Source organism: Leptodactylus fuscus, chromosome 1, assembly GCF_031893055.1.
Source record: "Leptodactylus fuscus isolate aLepFus1 chromosome 1, aLepFus1.hap2, whole genome shotgun sequence".
Lineage (NCBI taxonomy): Eukaryota > Metazoa > Chordata > Amphibia > Anura > Leptodactylidae > Leptodactylus > Leptodactylus fuscus.
Genome location: NC_134265.1, coordinates 292,890,859 through 292,915,929, shown reverse-complemented (window position 1 = coordinate 292,915,929; position 25,071 = coordinate 292,890,859). Strand labels below are relative to the sequence as shown.

General features: G+C 41.0%; 1 protein-coding gene across 2 annotated transcripts in view; it reads right to left on the bottom strand.

Moving 5' to 3' along the window:
- Positions 1-24,498, bottom strand: part of LOC142183083 (tolloid-like protein 1) — a 94,665-nt gene extending 70,167 nt beyond the window's left edge. For both annotated transcript variants that reach the window (XM_075258001.1, XM_075257994.1), the window contains exons 1-2: positions 24,082-24,498; positions 22,159-22,669 (exon numbers count right to left, since the gene is read on the bottom strand). In XM_075258001.1, coding sequence (XP_075114102.1) covers positions 22,159-22,312 — 154 coding nt within the window. In that variant the 5' untranslated portion in view covers positions 22,313-22,669; positions 24,082-24,498. The remainder of the gene's footprint in view (positions 1-22,158; positions 22,670-24,081) is intronic.
- Between the last annotated feature and the right edge of the window lie 573 nt (positions 24,499-25,071).

The following is a 25,071-nucleotide window of genomic DNA, read 5'->3' as shown; positions in this document are numbered from 1 at the left end:
CTGAAATATCTCATCATTATATAATTCCATACAAACGTATGCTCAGAACCTCCGTATATAATATTGCACTGAAAGTCAATAATAATATTAGGAAATAAGTCTGTGCTGCGGTTCTATTCTGAATTGCACTGCTTGCCTTACTATCTGTAAATTTACATTTTATAACTGGGATATGAATCGATTAGATCATTATTAGAGATGAGCGAACACTAAAATGTCCGAGGTTCGAAATCCGATTCGAACTGCTGCACACTGTACAACTGTTCGAACGGATTTGGAACCCCATTATAGTCTATGGGGGGAAATGCTCGTTTCAGGGGTACGCAAAATTCGATAAAATTATACTTACCAAGTCCACTAGTGACGGTCGGGCTGGATTCTCCTTGAAGTCTTCTCCCGGCGCAGCGTCCCCGCGTCTTCTTCCGGCTGGAATTAACTCGCATGTCCGCGCATGACCGCGTATGTGCAGTCGGCTCTGCTTAGGCCCCGATGCCTAGGCAGAGCCGACTGCACATACGCGGTCATGCGCGGTCGGCTCTGCCCGGCCCGACACCTGAACAGATCTGACTGCACATGCGAGGGCATGCCTGCGCATATGCAGTCGGCTCTGCCTAGGCCGGATGCCTAGGCAGAGTGAATTCCAGCCGGAAGACGCCGTGGGGATGCTGCAAGGAGAAGACTTCTAAAGGTAAGAGAAGAACCAGCGTTGATTGTCAGAATGTATCGCATTCGCTGGTTCTGCATCGAACCTTAAACTTCGAACAGCTAGTAGTGTTCGATCGAGTACGAGTATTTTGAATACCGTAGTATTCGATCGAACACCTACTCAATCGAACACTACTCGCTCATCTCTAATCATTATGAAATTCATCAAAAAAGTAACTTAATGATCTAATTCACAAAATACACATACTTAATACAATACAGTCACAAACCATAATATGTTTTATTCCCATTAATGTTACATCTTCTCTTTGTGTGGTTTCGCTGTAACTTAAATCTGAAGATTGGGTTTTATAAGATACACAATTACTTGTTATCCATAATTTCTATCTGTAACTTAAGAAAATCTCTTTGAAGGAAGCATGAATGAGCAAGAGTGTATGACATTTCCAGCTAAGAGGCAGGATGCAGCCTACCAGGAAGAGATAACCAAGTCAGTGGTGAATGCTTTCAAAAATGTAAGCAAGTTTGGCAATGGATAATACTGTACTGCTGTCGGGAAACTAGATAACAAAAGGTTGGCAATGTGCATTCTGCTCTTTAATAGTCAAGATGATATTAGATAAGTACAGAGCCAATAATTCACATCATGTCTTCCTTACAATAACATGCACAGGAATACCTGGCAGCGTTAGAATTTCATGCTATTTATCTTGGAGCCATTCTCACACTGAGCATTTGTACAGTAGATAAAAGCGCATGGCATTTGTCGTTATTAGAAAGAAGTGGAGCCTCCAAGTAGATTATTTCAGCTATATAACCAAGAATTGTTCATTCTGCTTGACCTTATGCTCCTCTGAACCCAAGTGAATAGGAATTAAAAGGAAATTCTATAGAAGACCAAGAATGCAAAAAAAATAAAAAAATATTTACTGTGTGTATACAAGCAATAAGATGATCATACAATATCTAATAGTGTAATAGTTTATTTTTGTCAATGCAAATGAACAACATTAAGTGACTGAATAAAAGAGAAATGTAAATAAATCAATATTGAGTGTGACCGTCCTTATGGAGGAGGAATGCTGGAAATTATGATATGGCCCTCACAGCTCTGATCTCAACATCATTGAGTCTGTCTGGGATTACATGAAGAGACACAAGGATTTCAGCAAGTCTACAACCACAAAATACAGTACATGTGCTTACTTCTCACAGATGTCTGGAACAACCTTCCTGCTAAGTTCCTTTAAAAAAATGTGTACAAGTGTCCCTAGCAGAATTAAAGCAAAGTGAAGGGAGGTCACACAAAATATTGATTTGACTTACATTTTCTTTGCTCATTCACTTTTTGTTAAATGACAAGAATAAACTATTTTTGAATGAATTCTTACTTTGAAGTATTTTCCCCACAATTGCCTGCACTTGCATAGTACTTTAAATAAATATAAATAAAAAACACACACACACACACATATATATATACAGTGGCTGAACGAATTTGAATGAAATTTGGCACACAGATTGTAACATCGATAGGCTACTTTTTATCCCGGTAAATGACATGGTTTCATGACTGTTATGAATTTATGTTCACATACTATATTACACTGCTCTTGCAGCAGCCTTATCTCAGCCAGGTCTGTTATCTGTCTATGAAACACATGCTAACCCTCAGGGATTCTGTGCATGAATTTGCATATTATCTGATCAGCTCCAGGCAACATGTTGACACACTGGATGGGAAAACATCATCTTTAATCCAAATTGGCAGCTATGAACGTAGACAGAAGTCAACAGAGTTCTCCTCAAGCGGAGCTGACAGGGATCATCGGCACCAACAACACGCTCATTATATGGCGTCCCAGTGAGCTGCTGAGATGCCGGAACATTCACAGGCACAGTGCGCAGAATGAGTTCAGCGGAAAACCAGCTTAACAGCTGCCGAAACGCTGGAGCAGGCGGATTATCAACACCAACAACACGCTCATTATATGGCCAGATTGTGGGGATAACGTCTATCCTTAGGGAGAGACCACCTTCTCAGGTGTGTGGAGACTTATACAGGCATAGTTGCTCCACTGCAACTGGTCTCTCAGCCTCTCACTTAAAAAAAATCAATTCTCTCTAGGCTGCGCTGATGAAGTCCAAAGAGACAGAAATGGTGCAGTCCGTAGCTGAGAAATTGATTTGGTTATAACCTCGCATCATGCAGTAAAGACTTCTGGGAAGTCGGGCATGTTGTTCAGGGTGCTTGCTATAGAGGGCAGCATAACAGAGGCACTGTCTCCCTATTTACATCTTGGGAGACAGATTTGCATATTCTTCCCATGTTCCCTTGCAGTGGAGCAACTATGACTGTATAAGTCTCCACACACCTGAGAAGGTGGTCTCTCCCTAAGGATAGACGTTATCCCCACAATCTGGTCTCTCAGCCTCTCACTTAAACCAAATCAATTCTCTCTAGGCTGCGCTGATGAAGTCCAAAGAGACAGAAACGGTGCCGTCCGTAGCTGAGAAATTGATTTGGTTATAACCTCGCATCATGCAGTAAAGACTTCTGGGAAGTCGGGCATGTTGTTTAGGGTGCTTGCTATAGAGGGCAGCATAACAGAGGCACTGTCTCTCTATTTACATCTTGGGAGACAGATTTGCATATTCTTCCCATGTTCTCATTGTTTATACAGCCTTAACATATCCACATACCAATAGGACAAGTGACATCACTTACTCACCGCTCTTACTTCAGCTAATTGCACTTTGGTGATAAAGCCTGGTCTGCTATCTCTCTATGTAAACATACAGATAACACTGAGCTCTGTACGAGCATCTACATATTATCTGATCTGCAGAAGTGTTGTAAGACTTCTCTGGATGTTTAGTAGGAGGGAGGGGGAGGTGCAGACACTGCAGGCAGACTGGTGAAAGACTGAGATAGGAAAACCCCTTTAAAAGGAATGTATTGTCAATGTATTTATTAATTAGAATCATATTTAACAAAATGTATCACTTTTTATACTCTGTTTTTACTTTACTTTACTTTTTTCACTTCTATTTTCTGTGCATGATTGTGGAGGTGGACACAGCCTAAGCCTTTCCTTTGCTTTCTTATTTATGACATTTAGTGTTATGCTTTACAGCTTAGTCATGGCCATAGGCAGCAATAGTCGAAGCCAGAATCCGCAGCAAGATTGAGCAGGACGCTTTTTTGTTCTGCATCCTGCTGCAAACTCTGCCTCCCATTGAAAATATTGGGAAGCGAATTCCGGGAGGAAACTGCTCTGGATTCAGGGGCAAAATCCCCCCAAATCCGCAGCAAACTTCCTCTGTGTGAACATAGGCTTAGACATAGATGGGAGAATTTTCTAGGCATGGAGGGTAGTAGATGATTTAATCTATTGTCAGTAGTGCATGCAGTGATAGGTGTCAGGTGGTGTTGTTTATACAAGTGACATCTTTTATTGTAATTCTGTATGTGATGTAAATGACGTGACCTCTGAAGCATTGGCAAATATCAGTCTATTGTTAGGCTTCGTGTTAGAGTAAAAATTTCATGATATAATACTTCTAAAAAAATGGATTGGGACATTGAAAATTAAAAAAATATACAGAAAAAATTTCATAAAAATATATTCAATATAAAAACTTGGTTTAAAAATAACCAATTTTCTGTTGAAACATTCTTTTTAAGAAAGTGATTAAAAAATTGCCAACTGTATGTAGAATACACCTTAAAAAGAAAAAAAAAATCCTTGTCGACATCATAAAATAATACAACCTTATTCACAACAGTGAAGGAAAACAGACAACTTAATTGATTTGAAGAGACGACTCTTAATTGAATATCTGAAGGCTTCATGCTTCTGTGTATAATAAAAATAAGCAGGAAATACAAACTGGAATTCCAGCACACTGCAAATTATAATATAAAATGGCCCCACTATGTCACTGGTCTTGAGACTCATTGCAAACACAGGTCACAGACATGCAAAGTGTGGTCACAGCTCATCCTCACTTCCTAGAAAAATCAGAGTTACCTTGTCAAATGGTTGTGTCTCTACAAGCCAAGACAAAAAAGTCTCTCTAGAGCTGGACCCATCTAGTAAAAGCAACTTAAAATATTGTGCAAACAACTACAAAGGTTTCCAATTGGATTTTTTAATATGTGTAGTATCCCTATGCTATGCTGAGGATGGCCCAATAAGCCAAAACAGCGCTGTCCATTGCTGGGAATCTGTTTTTTTTTGGAATAGAAATACTAACTTGGCAATTAAATCCGCATCATGATTAAATAGACTTTTTAACTGAGTCATGCATGATGTTAAAGATGCTGCCCTCTAGAGGGCGGCATACAGAGGCACTGTTCTCCTAATTACATCCAGGAGAATAGATTTGCATATTTTTTACTCAGAATCCCTAGCGGAGCAAGAATGACTTGTAAGCCTCCGTACTGCCTATGTAGGCAAACACTCTCCCTGATGTGTACAATTATCCCCTGACCCCGTTATTTACTCATGGCAATGTTCTTAGGTAAAATTGTGAATGAGCCCTCTCCCTTGAATGAAAAGCAACCACATACATGAATAGTCTAAGGATGTTTTACAAATGGCATGACACAGGACTCTTAGTATTGCTCGCCTTTTTCTTCTCTGGACAATCATTCTTTCAGATGTCCCAAACAGTTTCAAAGGGCTTCATCAGAGATAATCATTTTGCCTCTTTCTTTTGTACTTCCTGCAGTCTGTCTTTGATGGTTTTCTTGGGAAGAGGTGGTATCCAATGATTGACCAGAGAAGAAAAGATGAGCTACGAGTCCTATATCATGTCAACAGTATAACATCCTGAAACCATTTAAGCGTGGAGTTTCTTTCCAATCATGGGCTCACTCGCAATTTGGCCTAAGAACACTAACATGAATGCAGAATAATATCTAAACATTGCCCATGTCTGACTTCCCCCAACCATCCAGGAGTAATTAGTTAATGAACAATGTTTCATGATGGCACACCATGTCACAAATTAAAAGTGAAAACTAAATGGCTCACCATAGAAGCATCTGACTAAAAAAAATCTAAAAACTCTGAATCGGCAAACTTTGTGAAAATTAAAATTAGTTTCAATCTCGAGACTTTTGGCTATTACTTTGTATGTTGCAGTTGGCTGTGGGACATGAACAATCTTTCCATTAAATAATGTTGCTAGTGAAAGATTGTTTATCCTTCATATGTTGTCATTGGACATGTCCAACCAATTTGAACGACTGCAATGGCCAGTATGGGCTAATATGTGTATGTGGGATCAAATGTCTATGGCAGTCTTCAGCAACACTATAGGTTGTCCTTATGAAAATATGTTTGTTCCACAAGATACTCCCATACCATGTGTGTGGTGTGCCTATATAACAAGCGTGAAAGAAAGTGGGTTCTTTGTTAGGGAAGTGAAAGGGTATACATCTATCTATACATAACCTGTCCAGCCTACAGTGATTCAAATGGTATAGTCGCCAGTATTCAGGATACCCCAAACTACCTGAAGCACCTACAGTAAAGGTATTATTTCCTCCCAAAGGAACTGTGCTTGTTCCAAACACATAGGTGAGAAGAGAATTTACTATAGATGGAGAAGAACTGCTGAAAGACATCAAAGCCCAGGACAGCGGCAGATTTGCATACAAGGCACAATGTCTCCAGACCAGCATTCACAGGTTAAGCATTAGAGACAAGAGCTGAAATACCTAATCCTCTTACATCTATATAAATCCTTTATTAGGAACAATGAGGTTACCACATAGCTAATTTCCTTAAAGACAACACATTGGAAAAACCCCTGTCGCTAATGAAAAACAAATTTCATTAGTGTCTTAGCCAAGTAAACTTATATCATTTTAAGAGTTGCTAACAGGATGAATGCTTTCTTCTAAAGTCATTGGAACAACAAACTGTTTTTTTACTTTACTGTGTACTTATTATATGGTGTGTGTTTAGTAGGCATGAAGCTAGTTCAGTTTGGTGAAATATATATATTATATATAACCAACAGCGTAGCTCTTCTCATTGAAAACAATACTATGCTTGCAATGGTCATGATCGCGCTTGAACCAATTATTATCTTTCTATTATTGGGTGATGCTAAGAAACTGCAACTCAGAGGAGTGGACGCTTCACCTGTCATCATTCCAGCCTCTTAAGCAGTGCTTCCAAAGCTGGCTTCACACAATGCATCTTATCGTACGTAGGGTACAGACATTTATTAAAACATACATTGGAACAATAACCAGTGCACAAGATAAGGTTGACCATACAGATCACTTATTTGTCCTCTAAAATGTATCCTCATCATTAGAAGTCAACAGAGTTCTCCTCAAGTAGAGCTGAGGAGGATCATCGACGCCAACAATACACTCATTATATGGCGTCCCAGGGAGCTGGTGAGATGCCAGAACATTCACAGTCACGGTGTGAGGAACAAGCTCAGCAGCAGCACAGCTTCAGTGCTGCCAAAATGCCAGAGCAAGCGAACTATCGATGGTAGCAATTTGCTGGATAAGCAGATCACCGACGCCAACAACATTCAGACGAAGTCGCAGGCAGACGCTACTAAAACTATATATAGTTGAAACTAATTACCGTGTATGAGCAGTTTCAGGACCGAAACCGCTCATTGAGAAAAAGCTGCATTTTTTTGTTCCATATTTTCCTGTGTTTTCTTTCTTTTAGCCAAAGTCAAGAGAAATATGAAGGAAAGTCAAGAGAAATATAATGGAAGCACTTATACTTTTTCCTTTTGTTAAATCCACTCTTGGCTTTGGCTCCAAAAATGCAGCAAAATCTACCACAACAACAAAGCAGCTTCTCTACAACGTCGGGTAAGTACTCTTTACCTGAAAGGCTACAGGTAATACCAGCAACCCAATAGTTTTATATTGTTCTGCCTGTTTAGGATTCCAACATTACTATCATGTTATCATTGACTAGCGCTAGGTTCACACCTGTGCTTGGATTTCCCTTCTTTGGGTCCAAATGGGGACTCAAAAAACGGAAACCCAGTCCACTTAGAAAGCAGTTGCCCGGTTGCTTGCAAGTCTTTTCTCTCTGCATTTTTCAAGCGGAAAGGGGGACAGAATCCCCAAACGGAAACCGAGCACGGCAAAGCAACTAGAGCCCATTTAAGTTTGGGGTTGCTTTCCTTCCAAGGGCTCACTCACAGCCTTAGTGATAAATTATCTTTTCCAATTCATCCATTTCACCAAGCAAACGATATCTCTGTACTCTATGACTTCCTACTCAGTGTTTACTATCAAGTAATTTTTATAGACTGATATGACTGATCATAAACACCTTTGTTTCAAAAATCTAGACATCAAACAACTATTCTCTACCCTAAGAGTTAAATCTTTATAACTTCCCAGGATATGCTAAGAATAGCCCTATAGCTTAATCATGTCAACATCACTTTAGTATATTTCCTGAATATAACTTCCCTTAGAAATCAGATAACACCAAATAAAATCAAATATTGGAAGAATCGGATGGCGGTTACTGAAAGTCTTCATAAACTTACCAGCTTTATGTCAATGTTTTATAAGTATCAGTAAAATGTGTCTTTTAATGCCGTGTATAAACTTTGGATAAAAATGTCTAAAACTTTCAGTTTGGCCTTTGGTCAAACATAGTTTGGATTTTAGGAAGGAAAATCTACCGGGGCTGTAATTTTCTTACAGAATGTACAGGAAAGAGTTTAAAAGCCTTGAAATATACAATGAATAAATGGGTTGGCAATAGGACAGTCAAGGCTGTTCTTTGCTGACTTAGGTTTTGGCTTGTCTGTAAAGATGAATCAAAGTGTGTATGAGTTAACAATAGCTGCTTAGCTGACAGAAACCTTTCACTCACAGTTTTAACTAAATTAACGTATTAAAATAAACTTTAATTTTTGGGGAAATTTTTTTCAAAAATGTAGAACAGAGAGCAGCCATCTATTGTATAGGATAACCTATTGTAGATTTAGAAAAGGTTCACATTTGCGTTCGGGCCATTTCCCCAGTCTGTAAGAAATATGCGGAGAGAAAAGTCCTTTTCTCTCCGCAATTTTCATGCGTAAACCACACGGATCCCATTGTTGTCTATGGGCTCAGCGGGATTCCTTAGGTAACTGCTTTTTTATGTGGATAGGTTTCCATTCAGAGGGGCTCCAAGTGGACTCCCCAAACCGAAATCCGAACACAGATTTGAACCTGGCCTTACGAGCACTGCAATCATGCCAATGTGACTAGGGAAAGCTGCTACAGTATTATATGGTACCTATTTATCAGAGAGGGTACTTCTTTTTCCAGCAGCTCTTTGCTCACATCTATAGTGAATACAGCCATCTATGATTTTGCAAGCTTGCTGCAGCAGATACATAACTAAGTTACTGATCCATCTCCATTTTACAATCCTCAATTAATTCAATGATGCTCAATACAATTAGAGAGCAAAGCATTACAAGAATTTACTTAAATAAATGGCAACCAAATTTATTACAACTTCAGCAAAATGTTGCTGACTCACAGTATAAGGGCATATTCATACTTCCATACACATGCATTATCTGACACGGGTAGACACGGAGGCACAATACACATAAGCTAGCTAGCAGGTCCCACCCATCAAGTGTATACTAGTACAGATCTTATTATAATCAGGGTATAAGCTCCTCCCTCCAACCCTATATTACATTGGGCAGGGAGAGGTGCCAAGGCAACCATGTGACAGCTGGTAAGTATATTGCCGGTCTTATTCTAATTTATTGAACTCATACACAATAGTTGCTGAACACTAAAGGGGGGATTATGCCTGGAAATATACTATAACGTTGTAGCCTTCAAGTATTCAATGGCTGAAACAAAGCCTTCAATACATTCTAATAGGCATTGCAGAAGTCATATTTTAACAAGTTCAGATCTCCTTGGAATCAGGATGTTTCAGCAAAGTTCCAAAAATGGATATTTTACAAAAGCTCCAATGAGGGCATGCTATCATCCTCTGGACAGCACAGTATTCATATAAAATACTTAGATTATATTAGGAGAAAAGCCTCTCCATAATAGGGGACAACACATTGCAGAAAATGTTTTTTTGTTTTTTTTTTTGGTAAAACAAAGTAGACAACCATTTTCATGAGTAGTTGGCCAGAGATAGAAAGAGAACCAAATGCTCCTGAAGCCTTTCATAAGTCAACAGGTGAGAGCCAGTACCAATATATTTGCTATGGTCATCTTTAACTATGCTATTAGTGGGTCAAAAATACTCAAAGTGCTTCACATGCACATTATTTAAGAGCTGTTTGACCCTGGATTCCATCAGTTTATGCAATATCATAGAACATAATAGATATTTGGAAACATTTGACACCCTAAGCACACACACAACCACACCTAAAAAGGTTAATACCACATCCATGGTCTCCATCAATGGTCTCCTAAAGATACATGTCATAGCCAAAAGGGGTTGTCGGCTGGGGTAAAGCTTTAGACCAGACAAATCTTCACATTCTATCTTTAGCACACAACATGTAATAATGTGCAAATTCTAAAATTACAGTTTGATTTTTCATGCCATGAAGCGTGATAATCCAAAGCCTGAAGGTAAAAATCACAGCTCTGCCGCACACCTCCGCATAACACAATTAGATCTTGGATCACATCATCTGTTCTTCCCGGTCACTTTATAAATAAGTTTGTTAGTCAAGCACAGTGTTTTCATAACACATGTATATAGCAATAAAATGTAGATGTATTGAGAGATTATATAAAATTCCTATTTTTACTATGCATACAACAAATGTAAGTTACTTTATGAAAACCTCTACTTTCTAAATACAACATAAAATGACTTACAATGGGTTAAAATTGTACTAAATGTTCCATAACTCAAAGTATAAAATGACATAGACCCCAGTAGTGAAAAAACAAAAGTAGTAACTTTGGGAATCACCCATGCCTAATAGACCAATGCAATGGATAGCAACTGACTTGGCAAAATTTTACACCTCCGTCTACAGAAGCTATCGTTGGCTGAGTCTAGCAGCACTCACTATATACAGTTAGGGTGGGCATGTTCGGGTCAAATGGTCAGTGGGGAATATTTCCTAAATAGATGGATTTGAAACCCAACCAAAACATGGAAATCCCTAAGATACTATAACCACTATATACACAGCAATTTAGCAAAATAATAGGTCTCTGAGAGCAATAAAATGACTTCCCCATGAAATTTAAGATTCCAGGTTTGTGGTTAACAGTTTAAGGCGTGTTTCTAGTGTCCAAGTTGAAAATGAAAATATTTGGCAGATACCAATATACGTTACTGTGAGAAAAGCTCCAGGTCCTGTCTGGTAAGCAGAGGTTTACAGGCTAACAATGATTAGTATCAGACACCAACAGTAGTATTAGAGCAAGCTTCAGGGTTAAGATACATCAAGATACACTACCGTTCAAAAGTTTAGGATAACTTAGAAATTTCCTTATTTTTTTAAAGAAAAGCACAGGTTTTTTTTCAATGAAGATAACATTAAATGAATCAGAAATACACTCTATACATTGTTACTGTGGTAAATGACTATTGTAGCTGCAAGCGTCTGGTTTTTAATGCAATATCTACATAGGTCTAAAGAGGCCCATTCCCAGCAACCATCACTCCAGTGTTCTAATGGTACATTGCATTTGCTAATTGTGTAAGAAGGCTAATGGATGTTTAGAAACCCTTGAAAACCCTTGTGCAAGTATGTTAGCACAGCTGAAAACAGTTTTTCTAGTAAGAGAATCTATAAAACAGACCTTCCGTTGAGCTAGTTGAGAATCTGGAGCATTACATTTGTTGGTTCGATTAAACTCTCAAAATGGTCAGAAAAAGAAAACTTTCATAGGAATCTTGACAGTCTATTCTTGTTCTTAGAAATGACAGCTATTCAATTAGAGAAATTGCCAAGAAACTGAAGATTTCCTACAATGGTGTGTAATACTCCCTTCAGAGGACAGCACAAACAGGCTCTAACCAGAGTAGAAATAGAAGTGGAAGGCCCCACTACACAACTGAGCAACAAGACAAGTACATTAGAGTCTCTAGTTTGAGAAATCGACTCCTCACAGGTCCTCAACTGGCAACTTGATTAAACAGTACCCACAAAACGCCAGTGTCAACGTCTACAGTGAAGAGGTGACTCCGGGATGTTGGCCTTCAGGGCAGAGTGGCTAAGAAAAAGCCATATCTGAGACTGGCTAATAAAAGGAAAAGATTAATATGGGCAAAAGAACACGAAAAGAAAAAAGTTTTATGGACAGACAAATCAAAGTTTCTGATGTTTGGATCACACAGAAGAACATTTGTGAGATGCAGAACAACTGAAAAGATGCTGGAAGAGCCTGACACCATCTGTCAAGCATGCTGGCGGTAATATGATGGTCTGGGGTTGCTTTGGTGCTGGTAAAGTGGGAGATTTGTACAAGATAAAAGGTATTTTGAATAAGGAAGGCTATCACTCCATTTTGCAATGCCATGCCATACTCTGTGGACAGCGCTTCATTGGAGCCAATTCCATCCATGTTGTAACAGGACAATGACCCAAAGCATATGCAGGAACTATTTAGAGAAGAAGCAGGCAACTGGTATCCTATCTGTAATGGCGTGGCCAGCGCAGTCACCAGATCTCAACCCCACTGAGCTGTTGTGGGAGTAGCTTGACCATATGGTACACAAAAAGTGCCCATCAAACCAATCCAACTTGTGGAAGGGGCTTCTGGAAGCACAGGGTGGAACTTCTCCAGATTACCTCAGCAAATTAACAGCTAGAATGCCAAAGGTCTGCAAGGCTGTAATTACTGCAAAAGGAGCATACTGTGACAAAAGAAAAGTTTGAAGGAGAAAATTATTATTTCAAATAAAAATCATTTCTAACCTTGCCAATGTCTTGACTATATTTTCTATTCATTGTGCAACTCATTTGATAAATAAAAGTGTGAGTTTTCATGGAAAACACAAAATTGTGCAGGTGACCTCAAACTTTTGAACGGAGGGGCCACACAGTGGCTCAGTGGTTAACACTGCAGCCTTGCAGCCAGTGGCGTAACTAGGAATGGCGAGGCCCCGTGGCGAACTTTTGACATGGCCCCCCCACCTAACCGACACAGACGCCGAAGACCTCGACCGACCCCCTCCTCCGCACTCTATTATGTGGTATTACTTAGTGGTCCCTGCACACAGGATTATGTCCAATAGTGGCCCCTGCACACAGTATTATCCCCCATAGTGGTCCCTGCACAAAGTATTATGTCCCACTGTGGACACCCATAAACAATTATTATACTCTGGGGTCTTTTCAGACCCCAGAGTATAATAATCGGAGAATAAAAACATTAAAAAAAAAACAGTTGCTTACCTGTCTCCCGGCTCCTATGCTGTCGGCCGCCGCTCTCGTCCTTCTTTAATGACGTCGGACGTCACATGACCTGGGAAGCAGGCCGGGTTCATGTGATGTCAGAGACGTCAGACAAGTATGAAGGAGGCCTGGCAGGATCGTGGAGAAGTAAGTAACAGTATTTTTTACGTTCCCTTACCTCTCCCGGTCCGCCGATCATTATACTCGGGGCTCTGCAAAGACCCAGAGTATAATGATAGTATTTGTGGGGCCCGCGGTGTCACTTGCCGATCCCGGCCCAGCCAGGATCAGTAAATAGGGCCCAGCCAGCAAGTAAATAGGGCCCGTAACAGCCTATTAAAAAAATAAAAAAACGCAGCAGTAGCGACTGTCAATGGGTCCCCTAATGGCCCGGGCCCTGTGGCAGCCGCCTCCGCTGCCTCTATGGTAGTTAGGTCCCTGCTTGCAGCGCTGGAGTCCTGGTGTTCAAATCCCGCCAAGGGCAAAAAAAGCATCTGCAAGGAGTTTGTATGTTCTCTCTGTGTTTGCATGGATTTCCATCCCATATTCTAAAGACATACTGATAGGGCTCACAATGTACATTTTTCCCTATGTGGGGCTCACAATCTACATTTAAAAAAAAACCAAAAACTTTTGAACGGTAATGTATCTAATTTGGATTGTTTTTTGTTAGAAGTATATAACTCCTTCTGTCCTGACCATTAAATGTCTAATTGGTTCATGGATCTAAAGCTGGATATACATTTAAAGAGCCAAATACATGTTAGATTTACCACTCTCTCTAATGACCCTCCTTTCCACCATATACATGCACGGTCAGCTCAGCTAAGTGTGCATGTGTTCTAAATGGATGGAGGGGACAACGCGGCTGACAGACACCTCTAATGGCAAATTACCTCCCCAAAAACAAAAAGAATTGGCCATGCTGAGGACCAACTGCCTACCCTTCAATATCTTGACATCTGCCATTGTGTTCATACACTCACCGGCCACTTTATTAGGTACACCATGCTAGTAACGGGTTGGACCCCCTTTTGCCTTCAGAACTGCCTCAATTCTTCGTGGCATAGATTCAACAAGGTGCTGGAAGCATTCCTCAGAGATTTTGGTCCATATTGACATGATGGCATCACACAGTTGCCGCAGATTTGTCGGCTGCACATCCATGATGCGAATCTCCCATTCCACCACATCCCAAAGATGCTCTATTGGATTGAGATCTGGTGACTGTGGAGGCCATTGGAGTACAGTGAACTCATTGTCATGTTCAAGAAACCAGTCTGAGATGATTCCAGCTTTATGACATGGCGCATTATCCTGCTGAAAGTAGCCATCAGATGTTGGGTACCATTGTGGTCATAAAGGGATGGACATGGTCAGCAACAATACTCAGGTAGGCTTTGGCGTTGCAACGATGCTCAATTGGTACCAAGGGGCCCAAAGAGTGCCAAGAAAATATTCCCCACACCATGACACCACCACCACCAGCCTGAACCGTTGATACAAGGCAGGATGGATCCATGCTTTCATGTTGTTGACGCCAAATTCTGACCCTACCATCCGAATGTCGCAGCAGAAATCGAGACTCATCAGACCAGGCAACGTTTTTCCAATCTTCAATTGTCCAATTTCGATGAGCTTGTGCAAATTGTAGCCTCAGTTTCCTGTTCTTAGCTGAAAGGAGTGGCACCCGGTGTGGTCTTCTGCTGCTGTAGCCCATCTGCCTCAAAGTTGGACGTACTGTGCGTTCAGAGATGCTCTTTTGGCTACCTTGGTTGTAACGGGTGGCTATTTGAGTCACTGTTGCCTTTCTATCAGCTTGAACCAGTCTGGCCATTCTCCTCTGACCTCTGGCATCAACAACGCATTTCCGCCCACAGAACTGCCGCTCACTGGATGTTTTTTCTTTTTCGGACCATTCTCTGTAAACCCTAGAGATGGTTGTGCGTGAAAATCCCAGTAGATCAGCAGTTTCTGAAATACTCAGACCAGCCCTTCTGGCACCAACAACCATGCCACGTTCAAAGGCACTCAAATCACCTTTCTTCCCCATACTGATGCTCGGTTTGAACTGCAGGAGATTGTCTTGACCATGTCTACATGCCTAAATGCACTGAGTTGCCGCCATGTGATTGGCTGATTAGAAATTAAGTGTTAACGAGCAGTTGGACAGGTGTACCTAATAAAGTGGCCGGTGAGTGTATATGTGGGCATTATCTTACAGTGTTGGGTTTATTTTTTTTTTCCCTTTGGTTTATTGTGATATCAGCATTGTCAGCAGTTTTATGGCAGAGTAAAAGTTATGTTTTAATTTATATTTTGCATGGTATAGCGCTGTTTTTGAGTTAAAAAGATTTACTAAGAAAAAATAATAAATAGAAGTTATTGACTGCTAAGCTTGATAAAATGTGTCCAACACCCCTGATAACAACATGGTTTTCTACACACTGATGGCCTATCGCTACGTCATACTATCAATGCAGAATTGAAGAAGCAGAAATGCTAGACACAACTGCTTGCATCTACCGACAACATTGAAAGTGGTGGTGCTCACTGGAGCACCGGGGCTTTTTTGCTTTGGTGGAGAGCCTTACATTAAATAATAGTTATACAGTGTAACCTTAGAAAAGCAGTCAGGAAATACACCAGACCACTAAGGCTGAGCCTAGTTGATATATCTGGTGTATCTTTAGGCAGTCTGGTATACGGTTACTTTTTGAGACATAAATTTACAATACCTCATATAGACAATAAACAAACAAATATTATATTCTAACAAAAAACTGAAAGGTTCATAGAATAAAGTTGAATTACTTACCTAAGGCTCAGTTCACATCTGCATTCGGGGATTCTCTTCCCCTCTCCGCATGAAAAATGCGATGGGAAAAGCTCTGTAAGTAGCACTTTTCTCTCTGTATTTTAAATGCGGAAACCATATGGACCCCATTGTAGTATATGGGAGCCGCAGGTTCCCTAAGATAACTGCTTTTTAATGCAGATTAGGTTTCCATTCGGAGGGTCCCCAAGCAGACATCCTGAACAGGAACCCGAACACAGATGTGAATCAAGCCTAAAGTCACCTTACTACAGTCTTAAAGAGCTTGGCCACATTCAGACCAAACAAACGTTATTGTTTGTATAATAAAAAGTAGTACAATTTTCCAATATACTTTCTGTATCAATTCCTCACAGTTTTCTAGATCTCTTTTCACTGTTATTCATTCTGCTTATCTCTAGTGGATAAAATTCTGACTATGGTCATGTGATGTACAGTCCACGGTCATTTCAGGTGATGTACAGTCCATGGTCATGTGATGAGTACACAGGTGCACAGCTCGTTATAGTCACAGCAAAATAATCAGCCATCTGCCTAGTAAGGGTCAGTTCACACGTGAACTGCCCGCGCGGGTTTTGACACGGAGAGAGACGCGGTGAGCCGTGTCTCTCTCTTGTCAAAACCCGCCTGCCGCGACCATCGCGGTCGCGGCTTTCCCCTCCGCTGTCGGCTCAAATGAATGAGCCGACAAAGGAGTGAGCTGCCGGTGGCGGAAGCCGCGCGGCTGAGCCCGCGCGGCTTCCGCCTGAAGAAAGGGCATGTCCTTTCTTTTCTCCGCTAGCGGCAGCCCGCCGCTAGCGGGGAAAAAAAGCCTGGTGGTCTACATAGACCACCATTGTAAAGGGGCAGATTTTGAAGCGAAATCCGCTGTCAAAATCCGCCCCTTTGTTCACGTGTGAACTAGCCCTAAAGAGCTGTGCACCTTTGTGTTCGTCACATGACCATGGACTGTATATCATGTGACTATGGACCCGAATATCACATGACCATGGACTGTACATCACATGACCATGGTCAGAATTTTTAATCACTAGAAGTAAGCAGAATGAATAACAGCAAGTAGAGATCTAGAAAACCACGAGAAATTGAGACAGTAAATATATTGGAAAATTGTACAAATTTTATTACACAAACAATAACATTTGTTATATCTCAACATTGGACTGAACATGGCCAACCCCTTTAAGATCTTATGCAATAATGTTATACAAGCAAATTTTCTGCTAAATACATTACAGAGAGAAACCATTTTATGGGCAATATGTTATGATTACCAGAATCCTCTAGCGTACCATCTCTCAGCTAATCCTGCTCATCGAAACGCAGATTTGATCATTTCTATTGTGCCTCAAAAGAATATTACACATTTCATTGCATAACATGGAAAAGAAAAATGAAGTGTTACATAATTTGTTTCTTCAGCTGTGCTCTGTAACTATTTCAATGATGTTCTGACACCGACGTCTCCCTGCGTATTGTACAGCAAGTTCTAAAAACATCACCAACTACTCCACCCAATAAAAAACAAGACACACTATGATTCTCACTGACAGACTTACTACATGACACAGCCTAAGAAACACCTGCTACAATAAACATATACGGGTCAAACCTAACATTTCACACTTGGGCTTATGACAGCTAAATCAATCTAATAATGCCATTCTATTGCTGATAGACTTAAGATGCCCATACACATTTAATGTGTATTGGCTGAACAGGCCAAGTTTGATGGGCTCATTTGATCATTTAATGTGTATAGCGATCATGCAATGCTCAGCTAAGCAAAGCATGCATGAGAATTGGGAAATCAGGTGAGATATTTGGTATTCAGCTAACCGTTATGTGTAGTGTTTCGCCAGCAGTAGATTGGATATACATCCTAAGAGCAGCTGCACATCCAGGAAGAAAGAGAGGCAATACAAGTGTAAGAATATAGCATTACATACCCATGGTGCATCCAGACACTGTACCTACAACCAGCAGAAGGCCCACCTACAACCAGCAGAAGGCCCACCTACAACCAGCAGAAGAGTGGGCCTTCTGCTGGTTGTAGGTACAGTGCCTGGATGCACCATGGGCATGTAATGCTATATACTTACACTTGTATTACAGTACCTCTCTCTTCCTGGATGTGCAGCTGCTCTTAGGATGTGAGACTGGGTCACTCTTTCTGGCTAGCATGCTACCATTGCTATTATGGGATAACATTATTTACACACATATAGATTATTGATCTAATTGTTTGTATACTTTTATAATACTTTTTTGATGTACATCTACTTATTGACATTAGAGATGAGCGAGTGTATTCAATCAAATACCTCCCCATGCATAGTTTTTGGTGTAAAAAAAAAAAAACGCCAGGGAAGGTGGGAGGGGCATTGAATGTTTACCGCGTGGTATTCGACCGAGTACACCAATAACTATGCAAAGGGAGGTATTCAATCGAATAATACCCGCTCATCTCTAATTGACATTGATGTGTGTATGTTTCCATCCCTATACCCCTGGTCTTGCACCTTCCTCCTTGGCCCTTACTCATTCTCATGTGTTGTGTCCCCCTTTGTCTGTTGTTTTTTATTATGTTTCAATAAAGTATGGTATTTTATAAATTTTCATTCTTCTGTGCTTCGCCTAGATAGATAGACATAGATAGATAGATAGATAGATAGATAGATAGATAGATAGATTTTATGTATTCTCTCTATCAGAAGTCTTATTATTGTCTGCTCGATAGAACACACTCATGTCTTCCCTACAGGAACATGACAGTTTAGCATCTGTGGAGCATTTGGCTTATCATCATTATGCTGTCACATTTTTTTAACTAGTTTCCAGAAAATGCAGATATATAAAAATATTACCGCCAGCATGCCTCTCTGTGTGGGCAGAGGGTTATATTCATATTAAAGAGTACTTTATACCCCCAGTACAGAAAAGAAAGTTTTATTACAGATATTATACAGTATCTATGTATACCTTCAGTTTTCAGAATATGCTTCAAGTGAGTTTGTTTCAGGATGCTGAAGTATGTCATATCTATTTTGTAGAAGAATATAACAAGAAACTGATACTGCAGATTGGAGACATTTTACTGTCATCTTACTGCGCTACAAACACTGTTTGAGATAAATGTACTACTGCCCCCAGTATAATATGTGACACAGAACCTATGTTGGTTTGATATGAGACTTGATGTCTAGCATCCAATACCTTTCTGCCTCTGCTGTAGTGGGGATGACAACCAGAAAGCAGAATATACTGTATCACAGATAAATCGTGTCCCAATAGGATTTTATATTTACTTTAAGTTTACTTATAAATAATCTATAAGAACATGAAGCAGATCCGTCAGCTTCCTATGCTGCTCTATGCAAGAACACTATATGTAGATCTATATAAGAAAAAATACTGTGCTTCTAGGAGAGCTGAAGGAATAAGCTAGACAGGCCTGGTATATACAGAGCACTACAGATTAGTGATTGATAGACCGTATATGTGCAGTAAGGACCTGTACTATAGCATGCTGTCATTACATAGGGCAGTATATTAATTATTCCCTATTCACAGAAAAGAGGATAAAATGGAGATCGGTGGGCGTCCAAGAACTAGGGCCCCCAGCAACGCCAAGTACGTTAGTTATTTGCTTTTGGTACTGTCCTGAACACCAAGGATAGATGAAGTATAACTATCTCTGGTAGTCCCTTCAAAAGAATGAAGCAGGGGCACGCTTGTCCATTGTCTGCTCCATTCAGAACCAGGAGCCAAGAACTCCCACTGTCATGGAGTCCCAGTGGATGAAGTCACTGAACCTACTGTTGTAAATTCCGAAGATGGGAAAACTCCTTTAAGTTGCAGGTTAGCTTTATGATGGTAGGATTGTATGTAAAATGGGATCAGTAGAGCTTACAATACACAGCAGACACATGTAGGATATATATGATGACTCTACATAATTTTAGACAGGTATGAAGCCATAGTATGTCACCTATAGGACGATTTTGTACTCCATTCTACTTTTATGCCTCCAAATTCAAATGCTCCATTACATGCTATATACCTGAGATTGTCTCCCCTAAAAATTACTGAAGATGGGAAATGGTAATCTCCTGATGTCTTATCTTTCTAGACAAGGCAGTCTACTGAAGAAAGTACCAATCACATGTACAAGCACTTTATTCAGAAGCCATTCATACTGGATATGTCCATCACTAATATTAAATTATTTACTAATACAAAGGAATTGGAGATTTTTAGGTCAATGAAGTCCGACAGTAAAGATCTCGGTGACTGCCTGCATAAGAGGTGCTGTAGAGGTTTTAGATACAGTTGCTAAAACTATGGATGATGGGAAAGTGTAAGCATCCGTTGTGCCGAATCACATTCATCCTATTGAATTACTAAGATCCTCTATAAATACATATAACGGGACCGGTTCCTGGACCTTCAAGTGATCCAAGACTATACGTCTCATTTTCACAACTGCATAAGTAATACGATTTCAGGCGAATCACATTCCAGTTTTCCAACACAATGAATAAAAATCATCTCACTGGCTTATAATGTGTAGTAAAGCTTGTGAAGAATTTCCCCATAAGGAGCATGTAGTAATGTGTACAGGAACAATACGGCACGTGTGCCACAGTCAGGACCCCAGGCTGTTAGTATAGTAGAGACAGCAAGGAAACTGCAGACCTTCACAAATGCGTGAGGGGGTAATAAAGCCGGAGAGGAAGGAGACAGCACCTCCTCCTCCTGTTTAAGAGTTACACCCAACTCTCTCCTTCCTCCACCCTCTCAGCCCTGACACGTGAAGCCTTGGATAGGATATGACATGTTAATAAACAAAGGGGAATTCTCTCAGTCATGGTAATAGTCTCTCAGGTAGTAAGCACACTGTGCATACGGATGTAGCAGTGCTGGATTTGTTTTAACTCATTGCGCTATTATTTGCACATTATGATAACCATCTGAGTTAAAACAATGCTGTAAAGTTATTTGCAGCCTGGTGAAATACTAATGATAATATTATACAATATACAGTGTTGTGGCACAGGGTCAAAGGTCTCATCTTACTATGTACAAATACAGTAGATGGAATCCCTTACTGCGACTTCATAAAGAATGTAACATTTGATATTATGATACTGACTGTAATAATATATGTTATGTAATATTGTAAATATACCTAATAGACTGACAACTTGTGTGCCAGGGGGTAACGCTGCCTTAGCTGTTGTACTCTGGTCCGGAAGGACGCTCAGGATAATGCTGGCTGTGCTGACAGTCATTTTTTTATGGATTCTACTTACATTGTGATCCATTGGAAGTATCTCCGCATGTGCATCTATCAAATTCAGGGACTGTACTAACAGTGAAAGGGCAGCCCCCCAAATATTACTTGTTAATATGGATTCACAAACAAGAGTTTGCAACATTTTTTGCTGCGCTTTTCGCTACGATTCTTTTGCAGCCAGATGTTTCTTTAAAGTCCACAGTGGATTGTTAAACACACTAAATACAAAGCATTGTTTCATGCCATATATTAATAATTTTACGGTTTTGGGCCATATATTAATGCTGCATGATCTGGGTATCTTGTTTTTTTTCTTTTTCCCTTAAACTTCGGCATAGGACTTCAGAACACCAGAGATATGTGTGAAATGTCCCCAAAAATCTGACACAAAATTGTATGTGTGTGACTATAACATCTTGATTCATCATCTTCTGAAAAACTGGGACTTATATCTGCTCCCTGGAACGCTGGGTGACAACCAATATGATAGCTATCACAGCTCCCTCTGAGTGGTCACTAAGCTTTCCTAGCCTCCTGCACACCAGATTTGTCCAGGTATGCAGCGATACATCCCCAACCTCTAAAAACCTTAACAAGTAGGAAGACTTGCTATGCAGAAGTCTAGAAAAGCTGGATGACAACCACTTGGGAGAGGTGTGATGATAACCATTTTGGCCGTGATCCAATTATCCCAAACACATAAGACTAAAGGACTGTAAAGTAGAAATTTTTTAAACAATTTGACAGAAGAGGACAACTTAAATATTTCTATTTTGTAGTGCAATTTTCCACATAGATATTCTTCATATAAGTGACAAATTCACCACCCACCCCTGCCCGGGTGCCCAGTGCCAGCCACACGTGAGCTCTTTAATACAATAAGCAGCATTAGATGCTGCATTGTGCACTGAGATTACAGCCCTGAATGAGAAATATGGGAACTCACCAGCTTTACAAGGATCCTTGTAGTCAATGACCTCAGGTTTCTCCTCTTCGGTGTCATAATAGGGATAATCGTAGTCAAGGCCATAACACAAAGAGAACTTTTCACAGAAAGTCCAACCAGTGAGGAAGAAGAGGATCCAGGGGAGCATGTTCATTGCACAGTGCAGGCTGCAGAGCTGTGACACCAGTACACAGTAGTGAGAGGGTTATTATGGGGATGGCTCCCGCACTTACAATGGTCTTCCCTTTCTCATCAGATCTGAACAAAGATCACATGCACACAGCCAGAAAAAAAAGTTTGCTCCAGTAGGATCAGCCACTGTCTGAAGATCTTGATGGATGCTTGTAAGTCCTGATAAGACTCCCATAAGACACAATAGGATGGCCCTATAGCTGCTGCCTGTAGACCAGGCTGTGAGGCTGCTGCTGCTTCTTCATCCACTTAGTCTTTCTCCCACTACACAGGCCGGCTGCCAGGAAGACCTGATCTGTACAACAGTACATCTGACAAGCTGAGGATTGGAACAGGCAACAAGCAAAACAATCATTATATGGGAGTCTCATGAAATTGCACAGAGAACATAATCATTGAACACCAAATACACAAAAGTGAGAGCTGTGTGCACCCCATGTACTGACTGGATTGATTCTGACTGTGGGCAATGCATATCCTATATACAGACACCACACAATACTGACCCTAAGCAGTGCACATTACAGTAGATTAACCCTGAGCACTATATACCCCATATACTGATCCTGAGCACTGTAGATCCCATACACTAACCCTGCACACTGTACACCCCATATATTCTCCCTGAGCACTGTATACTCCATACACTAACCCTGCACACTGTACATCCCATATACTCACCCTGAGCACTGTATACTCAATATACTCACCCTGAGCACTATACATCCCATATTCAAACCCTGCACACTGTACATCCCATATACTCACCTTGAGCACTATACACTCACCCTAAGCACTGTATACTCCATATACTGATCCAGAGCACTGTACATCCCATCTTCTAACCATGAGCACTGTATACCCCATACACTCATCCTTTGTACTGTACATTTCATATACTCACCCTGAGCACTGTATACTCTGTACACTAACCCTGCACACTGTATACCTCATATACTCACCTTGAGCAGTATATAACCCAGGCACTCACCTGCGCACTGTACACCTCATACCTTGTGCACTGTACATCCCATACACTCACCCTGTGCACTGTATACCCTATACACTCACCCTGTGCACTGCATACCCCACACACTCAGTCTGTGCACTGTACACCCCATACACTAACCCTATGCACTATACCCCCATACACTCAGCCTGTGCACTGTACACCCCATACACTATCCCTGTGCACTGTACCCCCATACACTCAGCCTGTGCACTGTACACCCCATACACTAACCCTATGCACTATACCCCCATACACTCACTCTGTGCACTGTATACCCTATACACTCACCCTGTGCACTGCATACCCCACACACTCACCCTGTGCACTGTATACCCTATACACTCACCCTGTGCACTGCATACCCCATACACTCAGTCTGTGCACTGTACATCCCATACACTAACCCTATGCACTATACCCCCATACACTCAGCCTGTGCACTGTACACCCCATACACTAACCCTATGCACTATACCCCCATACACTCACTCTGTGCACTGTATACCCTCATACACTCAGCCTGTGCACTGTACTTCCCCACTGCAGATCACTGTATCCCTTATATACCACTTGTATTCACTTCTCAGCACCTTTCTATGAACTTACAGAAGATAAGCAGTGGTCAGCAGCATCCTGATCCATACAAGCGGGGGCCGGGGTCTGCTCCCCTCATACAACACACTGCTCTCATTGAGGACTATGGAAAGAAATGTACACACCTAGACGTGGGCTTCTCCAGGGAGGGGAGGGGGCTCCACACACAGTGACGAGCTGCGGCAGGATCAGCTGGACTCCAAGTGTGAGCAGCGCTCAGTGTGAACTCCCAGCCTTCAGACCTCATCCAGGGGGCATAAAAGATCCATTCATTGACCTGTAAAGTGTAAGCCAAGTGCTAGCTACAGGCAGCGGGGTCCAGTCAGGAAGAGATGGGATAAGGCTAGGGCTGGATCCTTCAGGTCAGTGCAGATCCCTGATACAATCCCTCCAAGTGCCTGTACTACAGGACCTAGCATGCACAGCTCCTGCCCTAGCGCTGGGTGCACGACCACTGGGGGCGCACTATAGTAGCAGCAGCAGGGCAGCACAGTACTTGTAATAATCCTGCTGTAGTAATTACATCTGAAAGTCGTAGCAAAGTAAGGTGAGATTTACAGGGCTCAGCCTCATGCCCCTCCTCTTCTCCTGCCCAGTCTGATGGGAGGGGAGGGGGCTCACAGACATCTCTCTAATCCTGTTAGGGTGTCACATTTGACACCAATGTTTTCAATAGCCACATCTCTGCCAGTTCCCATTCAGATCCCAAGCCAATTCTCCTTACCTGAGGGCATGTTAATATAGATAGCCCTAATGACTGCACTTTATTGTTACTATATCTGCTCTTTAGAACAGGGCACATGTATCAGAATAGTCTCCTTTATATTATACATCGGGGGCACATATAACAGAAGAGTCTCCTTTATATTACACATCAGGGCACATGTATCAGAAGAGTCTCCCTTATATTATTACATCAGGGGAACATGTATCAGAAGAGTCTCCTTTATATTACACATCAGGGGCACATATATCAGAAGAGTCTCCTTTATATTATACATCGGGGGCATATGTATTAGAATAGTCTCCTTTATATTACACATCAGGGGCACATGTATCAGGAGAGTATCCCTTATATTATATATCAGGGGAACATGTATCAGAAGAGTCTCCCT